General features: G+C 40.7%; 1 protein-coding gene across 8 annotated transcripts in view; it reads right to left on the bottom strand.

Annotated features, from left to right (window-relative positions):
* IWS1 (interacts with SUPT6H, CTD assembly factor 1) overlaps positions 1 to 13,366 on the bottom strand; it is a 33,521-nt gene extending 20,155 nt beyond the window's left edge. The window contains exons 1-6 of one of the 8 annotated variants that reach the window (XM_070753023.1): positions 13,195 to 13,366; positions 10,460 to 10,531; positions 8,036 to 8,163; positions 3,886 to 4,678; positions 765 to 954; positions 288 to 345 (exon numbers count right to left, since the gene is read on the bottom strand). In XM_070753023.1, the coding sequence (XP_070609124.1) occupies positions 288 to 345; positions 765 to 954; positions 3,886 to 4,678; positions 8,036 to 8,163; positions 10,460 to 10,523 (1,233 nt within the window). In that variant the 5' untranslated portion in view covers positions 10,524 to 10,531; positions 13,195 to 13,366. The other 7 variants (XM_070753022.1, XM_070753025.1, XM_070753026.1 and 4 more) reach the window with 7 other exon arrangements.
* Positions 13,367 to 13,738: the final 372 nt, after the last annotated feature.

The following is a 13,738-nucleotide window of genomic DNA, read 5'->3' as shown; positions in this document are numbered from 1 at the left end:
GTATAGCAAAAAAACCGTGGAGTATTTTTTAATTAATATTTTGTGAAAAACCGTGTTGTAGCGTTTCGCACTAATCGAGACCGTGCTAATCGAGGGATCACTGTAAATACTTTCCAATGAAGTGTAGTAAACTTGAAAAGGGCATACTATTTTGTTACCACAGTCTAAAAATATATATTTAACTAAAAGGAAAGTTACTTAAAGGAACATGCATTGGGAGATACTTCGGAAGCACAGGAATGAGGAATGTATGGGAAGAACAAAATATGAATTCTCAATGTACTTACCGTAAATTCCTCTTCTTCCTCATCCCCAGATTCTCCAAATATATCTGCGATGAGATTTCTGGGGGGAAAAAACCAAGTTTGTTCATAAACATTTTCCGGACATGCTACCGTGTTTCTCCCTGTCTTATATTTTTTTGAATCCTGAAATAAGTGCTTGGCCTTATTGCCATGCACTCAAAAGCCCAATTGGGCTTATTATTAGGGGGATGTCTTATTTTGGGAGAAACAGGCTACCTAACTCCACAACGTTTATTTATTTAAAGATTTATATCTTTATTTATATATATTTGGTATGTAATAGTCCTCGGAGAGGGGCGGCATACAAATCTAATAAGTTATTACTGTTGTTGTTGTTGTTATTATTATTATTATTATATACCGAACCTAAAACATTAGATAGTGTACAATAAATCAAATACATGTCCCTCCCATTTAATATTATTCCATAACTTAACCATGTAACTTAAAATTACTTACTCTTGCTCATTTTCTGACTCGCTCTCACTTCCAAAAAGATCTTTTTCTTCTTTCTTTTTTTCACTGTCACCCTTATCATCATCGTCCTCACTATCAGAAACGATAGATTTCTTTTGTTTTTCATATTTCCCTGATGCAGTATCACTATCTGATTCATCACCATCAGAGATAACACGGCCCTTTTTTGCAGCTGCCAACAGATAGATAAATAAATAAATAAATAAATAAATAAAAAACTGAGCCAACTTGGAGCAAAATAATAATTCAACTAGATGGGGGGAAAAGATCTCCGTAACATTAAAAGGAATTATTTGCAACTGCAGAAAAATTAAATTTGTGTCAAGTAACAGTTAGTCCCCCTAGCTTTATTAATAGTTGCAGTAACAACTCTGAGGAAATAAGGTCCCATTTTAACACCTTTGGTATATAGTTTGCTTAAAAACAGCATGATTTCCCTCTTCTCAGAAAGATCATTTTAGATCTCTGCCAATTCATTTTTATCATACTTATTAATCAATTGTACCAAGGCAAAATTCTCAAACAGCTATGCTGTAATGTTTGGAGGTGGGTGTAAGTAGAGTACAATGGGTATGACCCATTCTCTATTAATGAAGAGAAGTCATCCACCATACACACCTTAGAAAATTCATTTTGAACTGCTGTAGTATTTGTAATACAATCAAGAATAGATTGAAGAAGCCATTTGGATAAGCAGTGAAAGGTTTCAAAACAAAAAAAGGAAGAAGACCAATTGCTATGCCTCAACTTCCAGAGAGCACTGGATAAAAGAGACTCTTCATCGACATACTGAAGATTGAACGTACAGTGGTACCTCAAGATACGAACCCCTCGTCTTACGAACAACTCAAGATACGAACCCAGGGTTCAGAAAAAATTTGCCTCTTCTTACGAACTTTTTTCATGTTACGAACGCCAAACCCGAACTTCCGGGTTTGGCGTTCGGAGGCTGCTGGGAAGCCGCGTGGCTGTTTTAAAAGGTGACAGCCGGGCTGGGGGGCTTCTCAGCAGCCTCCGAACGCCGAACGCGGAAGTTCGGGTTTGGCGTTCGGCTTCGGGAGGCTGCTGGGAAGCCCCCCAGCCCGGCTGTCACCTTTTAAAACAGCCGCACAGCTTCCCAGCAGCCTCCGAACGCCAAACCCGGAAAGTTCGGGTTTGGCGTTCGTAACACGAAAAAAGTTCGTAAGAAGAGGCAAATTTTTTCTGAACCGTTCGGAGGCTGCTGAGAAGCTGCGCGGCTGTTTTAAAAGGTGACAGCCGGGCGGCGGGGCTTCCCAGCAGCCTCCGAATGCCGAATGCGGAAGTTTGGGTTTGGTGTTCGGCTTCGGGAGACGGCTGGGAAGCCGCGTGGCTGTTTTAAAAGGTCACAGCCGGGCTGGGGGGGGTTGCCGGGAAGCCCCCCAGCCCGGCTGTGACCTTTTAAAACAGCCGCGCGGCTTCCCAGCCGTCTCCCGAAATCGAACGCCAAACCCAAACTTCCGCGTTTGGCGTTCGGAGGCTGCTGGAAAGCCCCCCAGCCCGGCTGTGACCTTTTAAAACAGCCGCACGGCTTTCCAGCAGCCTCCGAACGCCAAACGCGGAAATTTGGGTTTGGCGTTCGACTTTGGGAGACAGCTGGGAAGCCGCGAGGCTGTTTTAAAAGGTCACAGCCGGGCTGGGGGGGTTGCTGGGAAGCCCCCCCAGCCCGGCTGTGACCTTTTAAAACAGCCGCGCGGCTTCCCAGCTGTCTCCCGAAGCCGAACGCCAAACCCAAACTTCCGCGTTTGGTGTTCGGAGCTGCTGGGAAGCCCCCCAGCCCGGCTGTCACCTTTTAAAACAGCCGCGCAGCTTTCCAGCAGCCTCCGAACGCCAAACGCAGACATTTGGGTTTGGCGTTCGGCTTCGGGAGACGGCTGGGAAGCCGCACGGCTGTTTTAAAAGGTCACAGCCGGGCGGCAGCAGTTTTTTTGCGGGTTTTTTTTTTGGTTGCACGGATTAATTGACTTTACATTGTTTCCTATGGGAAACAATGTTTCGTCTTACAAACCTTTCGTCTTACGAACCTCCCCCTGGAACCAATTAGGTTCGTAAGACGAGGTATGACTGTAATTTCATTTTTAAACCTGATTTGCCACACACAAATATTAAAAGAAATCTTCATTTTCTGCTTTCATATCGATTGCTCTCCACTATCCTTTATGGAAAAAAATAATATTCTTCCAATATTTCATTACTGATGTGGAAAGAATAGATAGAACAGAAAGTGCTAAAGTTGGAGTAGCAAAGAAATATATAATCAAATATATCGAGGGAAGATAGGTAAGTTGCAACACATGCAATAGTTCCAGTATCTTTCTCTACAATTAGGTAAACACACTAAATTGCTTTTCATGTACTTTTCTAAACTGGACATAGACTGAGGACAACTTCTAGTAGCTGGGGTTCACCAGTGTCCTTTTTACTCTGGTGGCTTAATGTTTCAGTGAGTAGAAGAGCATATTGATATCAATTTGAGAATTTTTTCAGATCCTTTCCTCCAATTTTTGAGGATTCAGCTTTTAAATAAAATGTGTTACATTTAGTCTATTCTAAAGTATGAGAAGGTGATATGGTTAGAGATATCAAAATGAATCACCATTCAGACATATATTTAGCAATAGCAATAGTATTTAGACTTATATACCACTTCATAGTGCTTTTACAGCCCTAAGTGGTTTACAGATTCAGCATATTGCCCACAACAATCTAGGCCCACATTTTACCCACCTCGGAAGGATGGAAGGCCGATTCCACCTTGAGCTGGTGGTGAGATTTGAACTGCTGAACTACAGCAAGCAGTTATCTGAAGTAGTCTGCAGTGCTGCACTATAACCACTGCGCCACCCCGGCTCCATATTAGCACATTTATGCCCTGTTCTGCGCTATGTTTATTTCTACTGAATGTGCAATGCCTAATGGCAGGATTGCTTATGAATTTTATTCACCCGGATGACGCAAATAATAATAAACTGATGTGAGACTCATCACATATAAATGTTCAGAGTCAAACTTTTATGTCACACGCTCAGTTTGTAATCAGAGCATATACAGACTGAAAATTAATTCTGAATTCATTTTTCCTTACGTGTTCTTTCTTCATCTTCACTATCAGAGAGCACAACAGCTTTCCTTTTGGCCAACTTCTCCTCCTCTTTTCCATCTTCTTCATCACTGTCTATCTTCAGTTTTTTGGGACTTCCTTCTTCTTCTTCACTGTCCAAGCCATGAAGTTTCTTCCCAATATCAGTATCTGAAAGCTGAGCACTATTCGCCAGTTCCTCTTCTTTCTTATTTTCTCCATCACTGTCATCTACCTCTATTTTTTTATTATTTCTGGTGGCATCTTCAGATTCAGAGTCACTGGACTGAACCTTTTGCTCCTCATTTTCAGAGTCACTGACCACAGGCTTTTGCACTGTCTCATTTTCTGAATCAGTGTCACGATTTTTTGGGTGCTCCTCAATTTCTGAGTCACTGCCTGGATGTTTCTGGGGTTCTTCACTTTCTAAATCACTTTCATGCCCTTTATGCAAACTCTCATGTTCGGAATCACTGCCCGTGTGCTTTGGAGGTTCCTCATTTTCAGAATCACTGCCATGGCCCTTCGGAGGCTCCTCCGTCTCAGAATCACTGGCCTGATTATTTACAGCATCCTCGTGCTCAGAGTCACTGGCAGGCTGAACAGGATTGTCTTCCATATCAGAATCACTCTCTTTCTCTCCATCGACCCTTTCATTTTCTGAGTCACTGCCATTATGATTAACGGCATCCTCATTTTCTGAATCGCTATGTTTCTCTCTCGGTGTATCTTCATTTTCCGAGTCTGTCATGGGATGTTCTGGAGTTTGTCTGTCATCTTCCCCATCACTAAGTTCATTCTGAAAAAAAATAAAAATATCAATGAAGCTGCCGAAAGTAAATGAAGGCCAACTCAAATAATAGAATTACATCAAAAATGATCACTGGCATTACAGATGAAATGTTTAGGATTAAAATAGAATTTAACTGTAAATTAAGCACAGGTAGTCCTTGAAATAAGACCGCAATGGAGCTTGCCCATTACATGCTGTGATGGTTGTTATGCAAAATGGCTTCACTTAACAACCTCATCCCTGTACTCCCTGATGCAATGGTTAAATGAATGCAAAGGTTATTAATCAGAGTACTGGGTACCTCAGAGATGGGGGAGTTCTTAGAAGGCCTACACAGGTTATCTGCTCCAACCCTCTCATCTGAGGCTACCCTCCATCTGAGCACTCTGTACTCCCAGTTATCAGCAGGGTCCCTGCAGTGTTTCAGCTTCCTTCTCAGCTAGCTAGGAGGTTCAAGTCTTCCCATCTAGCAAGCAAGGGTAGATCAGGCAGTCTGGAGCCTCCAAAAAAACAAGGAGAGATCCCACCCAAGAATTGCAAGACTTGTCCTGCTCTTGGTCCCAGTAACATCCAACTTACCTTTCTGTATTTTTGCAGCTTCTAAAAGAGGCACCCAGACTGATACAGGAGCAGTTTCTTAAAAACACAGCCTGGTGGCAAACTCCTGCTATATTGCAACAAGGTTTTTTATTATTTGTTTGTTTGTTTTAAGGAAGCTCCATTTTTTAAAGGAGGTTCAGTTTATTTGTGGATATGCACAAGACTAGCAATAGCTCTTAGAATTATATACCGTTTCAACGTGCTTCACAGCCCTTTCTAAGCAGTTGGCAGAGTTAGCATATTGTCCTCAACAATCTTAGTCCTCATTTTACTGACATTGGAATTAACCTTGGAATCAAAGCTGAATCTTGAGAATTAAATATTAACTATTAACTTTTAAGAATCTTGAGCCTACCAATCAACTGATGGTAGTTGGCAGTCAGAATTATTAGCCTACAATACTGCATTCTAACCACTTTGCTACCACTTGCTTTGTCATTAGGCTAGGTCTGTGAAGAAAACTGATGGCTAGTGGTGAGTGCACTGTGGGAAGACCTTAAAGATTGGATTAGGGACAGATCATCATGAAGAAAATCTTAACTACGTGGCTGCTAAAAGTTGACATCAACTTAAAGGCATGTACTAAATCATTCATTCATATTAGCGATCAACTATGTTAAAAAAAAAATCCATTCATAAAACATAAAATCGCCAACCCCTTATTTCCACTAAAGTATTACAGTGTTCCCTCGATTTTCGCGGGGGATGCGTTCAGAGACCGCCCGCAAAAGTCGAATTTCCGCGAAGTCGAGATGCGGAAGTAAATATACTATTTTTGGCTATGAACAGTATCACAAGCCTTCCCTTAACACTTTAAACCCCTAAATTGCAATTTCCCATCCCCTTAGCAACCATTTAGATTATTACTCACCAGGGTTATTTATTAAAGTTTATTTAAAAAAATATTTATTAAAGGTGGAGAAAAGTTTGACGATGGCATATGACGTTATCGGGCAGGAAAAACCGTGGTATAGGGGAAAAAACCATGAAGTATTTTTTAATTAATATTTTTGAAAAACCGTGGTATAGACTTTTTACGAAGTTTGAACCTGCGAAAATCGAGAGAACACTGTATAGGAAAATATTATGTGAAATAGTTTCAAAGGCAACATATTGAGCCTTGATGGCGCAATGGTCAGAGCGCAGTACTGCTAGCTGCTTCTGCTGACTGCAGTTCACCAGTTCAAATGTCACCAGACTCAAGGTTGACTCAGACTTCTATCCTTCCAGGGTTAGTAAAATGAGTACCCAGATTGTTGGGGGCGATATGCTGATTCTGTAAACCGCTTAGAGATGTCTGTAAAGCACTGTGAAGTGGTATATAAGTCTAAGTACTACAGTGATCCCTCGATTTTCGCGGTCTCGATTATCGCGAAACGCTATACCACGGTTTTTCAAAAAATATTAATTAAAAAATACTCATCTTTCTTTCTCTCTCTCTTTCTCTATCTTGCTTCTTCCTCTCTCACACTCTCTTCCTCCCTCTCTCATCTCTTTCTTTCCTTCTCTCTCTTTCTCTATCTCTCCCCCTCTTGCTCTCGGGCGGCGGGCGAGCGAGTGGGCAGCAGCGAGGAGCCGAAGATCGGGGTTTCCCCTTTGCGTGGGCGGCGGGGAAGACCCAGGGAAGGTTTCTTCGGCCGCCCAGCAGCTGATCTGCTCGGCAGCGCGGCAGCAGCAAGGAGCCGTGTCCAAAAGCCGGTGAGAGGGGTGGATCGAGCGGGCGAGCGGCGGGCGGGCGGTAGCAGTAGGAGAGATCACTGTATTGCAGATCTTAAGGGGGGGTGGTGGGGTTAGGCTTTAATTGGTATCTGTGACCGGGGGAGGGGGAGATCTTTGCGAAGCAGGCAAGAGCTGCTTTAGTTAGCTTCGATCCCACGCTCCTCTGCCTTGAATGGGGAGAAGATTTTTAAAAACCCACGTAGGGTTTCTGTGCTGGATCTTAATCGATAAATGGACCTGCTTTTAATTTATCAGCCTGTTTCCCGGGCGGGCGGGCGAGCGGCGGGTGGTAGTGGCGAGGGCGCCGGATGCGCTGGGGGGGGGCGGGGGCAGCCGACATTCAAAGCAATCTTTGTCGGCTTCCGCACTTTCATCGCTCCCCGGCTCCACCATCTGCGCATGCGCGGCCATGGAAAAAGGGCGCGCATGCGCAGATGGTGTTTTTACTTCCGCACCACCATACTGCGGAAAATCGATTATCGCGGGAGGTCTTGGAGCGTAACCCCCGCGATAATCGAGAGATCACTGTATTGCTATTGCTAACATTCTACTCCAGTCCCTATTATTTTTTCAGCCTGGACTCTTTTTTCAAAATGGTTCAGTTAACAGTGTTAATAGCTATATAGTAACAAGTGCCTACGAAATCTATGCAAAATTTTCAAAAACGTTTATTATTTCCTTGTACATTTTGAAAAAGTTAACTGCAGCGTCAAAGCATTACTATACTTCTGCTTTTTATTTATTTATTTGTTTGTTTGTCTATTTATTTAATTTTTATGCCGCACTTCCCCTTAGACTCAGGGCGCCTTACAACATGTCAGCAGTAGCACTTTTTTTAACAGAACTAGGCTATTGCCCCCACAATCCGGGTCCTTTTTAGTGAAATATTGTAATTTGCAGTTACTTTTAAAAGATCATATGAATTAAATATTAACTATTAACTTTTAAGAAATATTTTGCTTAAACTAGAGGCAGAATAATTTCCAGTTAATTTAATATATATATATATATCTATATATATCTATATATATATCTCATGACCACCTCTGAATGTTGTCCTATGCTTCCATTCTCTGATCCAGAGTGCTGTTCATTTCTGTTATCTTCCATGTTATCTTCCATGTCTGATCCTGAATCACGCTCATCCTGTACTGGTGTGGCTCCACCATCATCTGTAACACATTATTTCTTTAAATCAAACTGAATGTTGATGATGACTTTCAATACACCGAAACAATTACATTAGTGCAAATGAATATTGTGCTAATTTTAATTATCGCTATATTCTTGCCCTTTGTTTAAAAACCTTCATGAGACCGCTGAGCAACGTAATTCCCTACTTTGTAATTCACAGTGTGGATAATACTACACTTTTTCCTTCAGCACTGTTGGGACAATTTGGAGGTCTTCACATGTGGACTTACCACTTCTGCATTGCATCACTGTCAGCTAAGACATACTTTGCATAAATCCATTTTACGTGCCAATTATTCTTTATCTAGACCAGGAAGCCTTTGGACAGTCACCCATACTCTGGTCACTCACGCAATGTGCTCTAAAGGGGGCTGTTCTTGAAAACCCCTTGCAAACTGCAGCTGGTATGAAATGCAGTGCCACGGACAATTATGGATATATCTTGTCAAGCCCGTGTAACACCTTTACCTTATAAGCTGTGTTGATTACCAACAGGTTTCAATGTACAGTTCAAAGTGATGGATGTTACCTATAAAACCTTTCATAGCCTAGAGTGTATATTTCTAAAGTATTATCTGTTTTCTACAGCTTCTGCTAAGACAGTAGAATCGAACAGAGCCGGCATCATGCCTTGGACCCAATACTTTAAGCAGTGTCAACTAATGGGACCCAGATAGTAGGTTTTTTGCTGTAGCACGTACTCTTTATGTTCTACACTATCTCCCTCTCAGGTATGTCTATCTTACACATTGGCTGCATTCTAAAGAGTTCTGAAAACTTGACTTTTTCGTTAGATCTTGGATTAGAGTGGTATTGAGTTTTGAGGTTTTTGTGTTTTAACCATAGCTTCTATTACAGCATTGGATGTTATCTTCATTATTTTTTTTCAACTGTATATTGAAACCTAGTGGTAATAAGCAGTTTAAAAAGTTACATTTTGTGACTTTTTATGCTGCATGCATCATTTTAAATTGAGCGGCCTTGAGAATGACTAAAATAAATAGAAATATAAATAACAGGGGGGAAAACTGTTGAACTAAAATATTCCATAATCAAGGTTTGTTTAGACATTCAATTTCAGTCGCAACATAATCATGATACTCAATCCTGAAATACTGTAAACATATTCAGTAAACCATGGAAACAAATGTTCATTCCATACAAATAATGTAGAAACATATAGTTGTGGGGGAGCAACTATTTATATAATGTTTGTTGAGAAAGTTTATGTTCTAGACTATTTAAAAAGGGAGAGATAACTAATTAGTTTATCAAAATGAAATTAATGTAAGTTAAAATGTTAACAATTTAACTGCATTTTGGGCCTTGCCCTAATAATTTCCATTTATAAAAAACTGCACTGAACTGCCGGATTACTGGCCTATCAGACTCCTCAGCATTATCAGTAAATAATATGCCAAATATCTATTAATTAAGTCCCAGCATTGGTTAGACCTAGAGAAAATACAGTATTAGTCAAGAAACAAGCTGAATTTAGAATGCTCTCTACTTTTACCATGCTCTTATTCTGCTACATATGAAAAAACCCTCTTAAAAACCATGTGCAAAGCTATATGCAGTCTTCACTGATTTTATAGCAGTTCTTGATTTCATTTACCATCCTAATCTAGCATATGAGCTTAAAAATCTTTCTATCTATAGATAGAAGGTTCTTTCTACGTATCTATAAATTATAGGACAATTCAACTATAAAGGTCAAATGCATCACCCATAATCATTGCATCAAGAAAAATTATGCTAACAGAAAAGTTTGGCATTCTGGAACCATTATTATTCAATTATTACATCAGTTCTTTAGTTGCCAGAATGAACAATTTCTCCCATTATCCTTCAAAATAGGCAGAGCGATATACAGTAATCTGTTTTTCAGCAGGTAGAGTATTTCTGCTCTCCCAGATCTCTATTGGTCTAAAAAAAGCATTGCGAGTTTGGGTTGAATATTGAATACAGTGACCCTAGAAACCAAGTATAGTAAGACAAAGGCACTGATGTTTGCCAAACACTGTAAAAATTTGTCGGGAAATTAAGCAATCATCCAATGGGATGGTTATATAAATACCTTAGTGTTGTATTTTATGCTGTACCTACATGTAAAGTGTATGTTTAATATGTAGTTCATAAGCCCAAAAATTAGCTATATCCCTGCAAAAATTATTTTACAGTAAATGGACATTTCTTTTTCTTGCTATATTTTGAGTGCACTCAGAACAAGTTCAAACACAATTATCATTTGGTGCCCAGATAGATTCATACCTCTTTTGCCCCCTTGGAAAGGGTTCAGACTAAGTTCCTCAGGAGCATATTCCAAGTGTTCCATATGTAATTCTATATTGAAAGGATGGTATCAGAAGATTTAATCCAGTGGTTGGATATTCATTGTCAAATAGTGAACTAAACTGTTCTTTTCCCCAGAAGATCTAACTCCTCGGGTTCTTTCCAATAATTTTGTTTCCCTTTGAACTAAGGCAACATAGAGAACTGGAACTCATGGGGTTTTCCTTAATTTAATTATGTATTCTAGGCCATGATTGTACAGCAGAAGCAATCAAATGCTATAGAAACATTGCCATTCAACCCAACTTGGTATATCTCCTTAATGACATTTTAAATAGTTCTTGCATACCTCTCAGACATGCCAGCTAAAACCATTTGCTACCCCAAAACTAAAAATGGCCTTGATGTTGGCACAATTCAGTATACTTCTATCAGTAATTTTAAAGGGCAGATTCAAATCTAAATTATGCCCATGCAGAAAAACCACTGAAATCACCAAAATTATATTGTTTCATGCTAACGCCTGTTGTGAGCTGTTAACTAAATTTCCTGATCATTTTCGTCAGTTTTATTTAAAACTCTTATTTTTAAATACTCAAATCTTTAGGCGTGACCAAATTATATCATGCAATATGTAAGAAGAGCAACATTTTGATTGATTTGCTTACCTAATTAATTTATTAATTACTATTGGTATTATGTATGTATGATGTACTTTATGGACTAGTCACTGGCTACAATAATAATATTTCTCTCTCAATTGCATTTCAGTATATTTCTATTCTACACTAGACATAAAAGTGAAAATAGAGTAGGTTCCTTAACATACTGTCTTCATGATTTTGGACTACAATCTCTCTCACAATTAGTCATGGTGTTTAAGGCTGACATAACCTGTAGTTAATAAAGCCATCATCACTATTCTATAATTACTATACAGAGTCAATTTATATATTAAGCAAAGAGAAAACTTTAACTTAAAGAACTGGCTCTACAAAACATTTCCTTTTTGGGCAAAATATTACTAACTCAAAGCTAATTCTAATTTTCTACTGTGTAATAGAATAAAAATCAGCCAACATAAAAAAGATAAACCTATTCATCAAATGAAAGGCATGCATCCCTTTCAAACATAGTTAACTGAAAGCCACTTTGGTGTAGTGGTTAAATATTCTGGTCTAGAAACCAAGAGACTTGAGAGTTCTAGTCCCACTATAGACATAAAATAAAAGCCAACTGGGTGATTTTGGGTCAATCTCTTTCTTAACCAATCTCACATATGAGGAGAACAGGTGGGGGAAGGAGGTTCACCACTTGAATTACTTATATAACAGCAAAGATGGGATAAAAATCTAGTAAATAATAGCTCTCCATTCTTTTTTTAAAAATTATATTTGCTATCAAATGAGTAATTTAAAATGTCTATAGCCCTGTTTCCCAACGTGGGGCCCACGTGCCACAGGGGGGCAATTTCATTTTTAATGGGGGCCATTGGAACCTTGTTTAAACCAGTTAATGGCCTTATGGGTTTCCTATCTGTGAATAGTTCACTTTTTGAATAATAAGAATTATATGTCATGGGGGGGGGGAGGCCTCAGGATTTTAAAGATGCTTAGGTGGGGCATGGCCAAAAGAAAAAAAAGGTTGGGAACCACTGGTCTATAGTATAAATAGTACTACAAACAATAAGCCATTTGAAATTTAGTTATTTGGCCCATGCAGAGATCTGGATTTAATGGGCATCTCCATAACACACACTTCCACACACTACTCTGGCCATACAAATTGAATATTTTTTTTAAAAAAATCCTTTAGTCTATTAAACAGAAGTGAGTTTAGTGGACAGGAGAATGTTTTCCTCTGCTGAAGGTCTAAAGACATCCTAGTCCCCAGGAATATGAGGAGGACCAAAATTTGTATTCCTTCCTTGTTTTGAAACTAGATTTTGAAACCTAGCAATTATCAAAACACAAAGAGCAGTGTGACACTCAATGATGCATATTGGGCAAATTTTTCTATTCCCGCCCGGCAGTGAGCATCCTTCCATCCATCTATTTATTTTTTGGATTTGTATGCCGCCCAACTCCCAGAAATATTAATGAAAAATAATAATAACAACACAGTTGGGAGGGACCTTGGACGTCTTCTAGTCCAACCCCCTGCTTGGGCAGGAGACCCTACACTACTTCAGACAAATGCTTATCCGACATCTTCTTTCAAACTTCCAGTGGTGGAGCATTCACAGCTTCTGGAGGCAAATATATCAGCTTCGTCCCGACGATTCCTTGGAACGGTAGCCCAAACTGATCTAGTGGTTGAGGAAAGGCTGAGGGACTCGGACAACAGTCAGGCACCGAAGAGATTCATTCACAGTGTGCGGTGGGCCTAATTGATCTGCTACGCACCCAGTTGCCGGAACAGCAAGAAAACTCGTGAACCCCCCTTTGCTCTCTCGCGCTCTCTCACACTCACAGGCAACCCTACAGTCCAAGTCCTAACAGCCGAGCCGAACTCACCCTCCCGCCTCCTCCGACTGTACCTGACTGATCCCCACAGTAATACTCCGTCTCCATAGCCCCGCCTCCCACTACAACCGGCTGAACAGCGGAGAGGGGGGGGGGGCGCTCCGATGGGAACGGCGGGAGCCAAAGAGGAGCTCAGGCACCGGATCGAAGCGGGGGAAGGGGGGGAGGGAAGGGGTGGGTGGGAATCACCTTCCAGTATCTAAGCCGGAAGCAACAGTCTCCACGATCTTCCCATCAACCCCCGCGCCGTAGTTCGGCAGTTCCGCGAGGTTGAAATGGCGCCTCCTCCCGCCTTCCCACCCAGGAGCTCTTCTGCCAACGATTCGTTAAGGGCCGCGCAGCCGCAGAAGCGTTCCGAGAGGAAGGGCGTTATCTCCGCTGTGCCCGTCGGTGCGAGGTTCTCGGACCAAAGAGCTACGAAAAGGGGAAGAGTAGCGCCTCGAGTATAACCTTGGGAGATTTTAGGCGGGTTATGAGGCTTTCGAATCCAACAATGTTTTGAGGAACTACCATAGATAGGAGAAAACTGAGGAGCGTTTATTTCTTTCTGGGATAGTTTTTATATACTGTACAGTATATACACACACAGAGAGAAAAAAACCCGGTAGGACAATGAGTTAGTACTCCTCATTTTCAGACCGTTGACGCGCACGCGCGGGTGTTGAAAAAAAAGGCCGTTGCAGATTTTCTGAACAGTACAGTACTTAATCCAGTTTTTGCCTCAGGCTTAAAA

Source organism: Erythrolamprus reginae, chromosome 5 (genome assembly GCF_031021105.1).
Source record: "Erythrolamprus reginae isolate rEryReg1 chromosome 5, rEryReg1.hap1, whole genome shotgun sequence".
NCBI lineage: Eukaryota > Metazoa > Chordata > Lepidosauria > Squamata > Dipsadidae > Erythrolamprus > Erythrolamprus reginae.
Note: the sequence above shows the minus strand (reverse complement) of the source record. Positions and strands in the feature narration are given on the sequence as shown.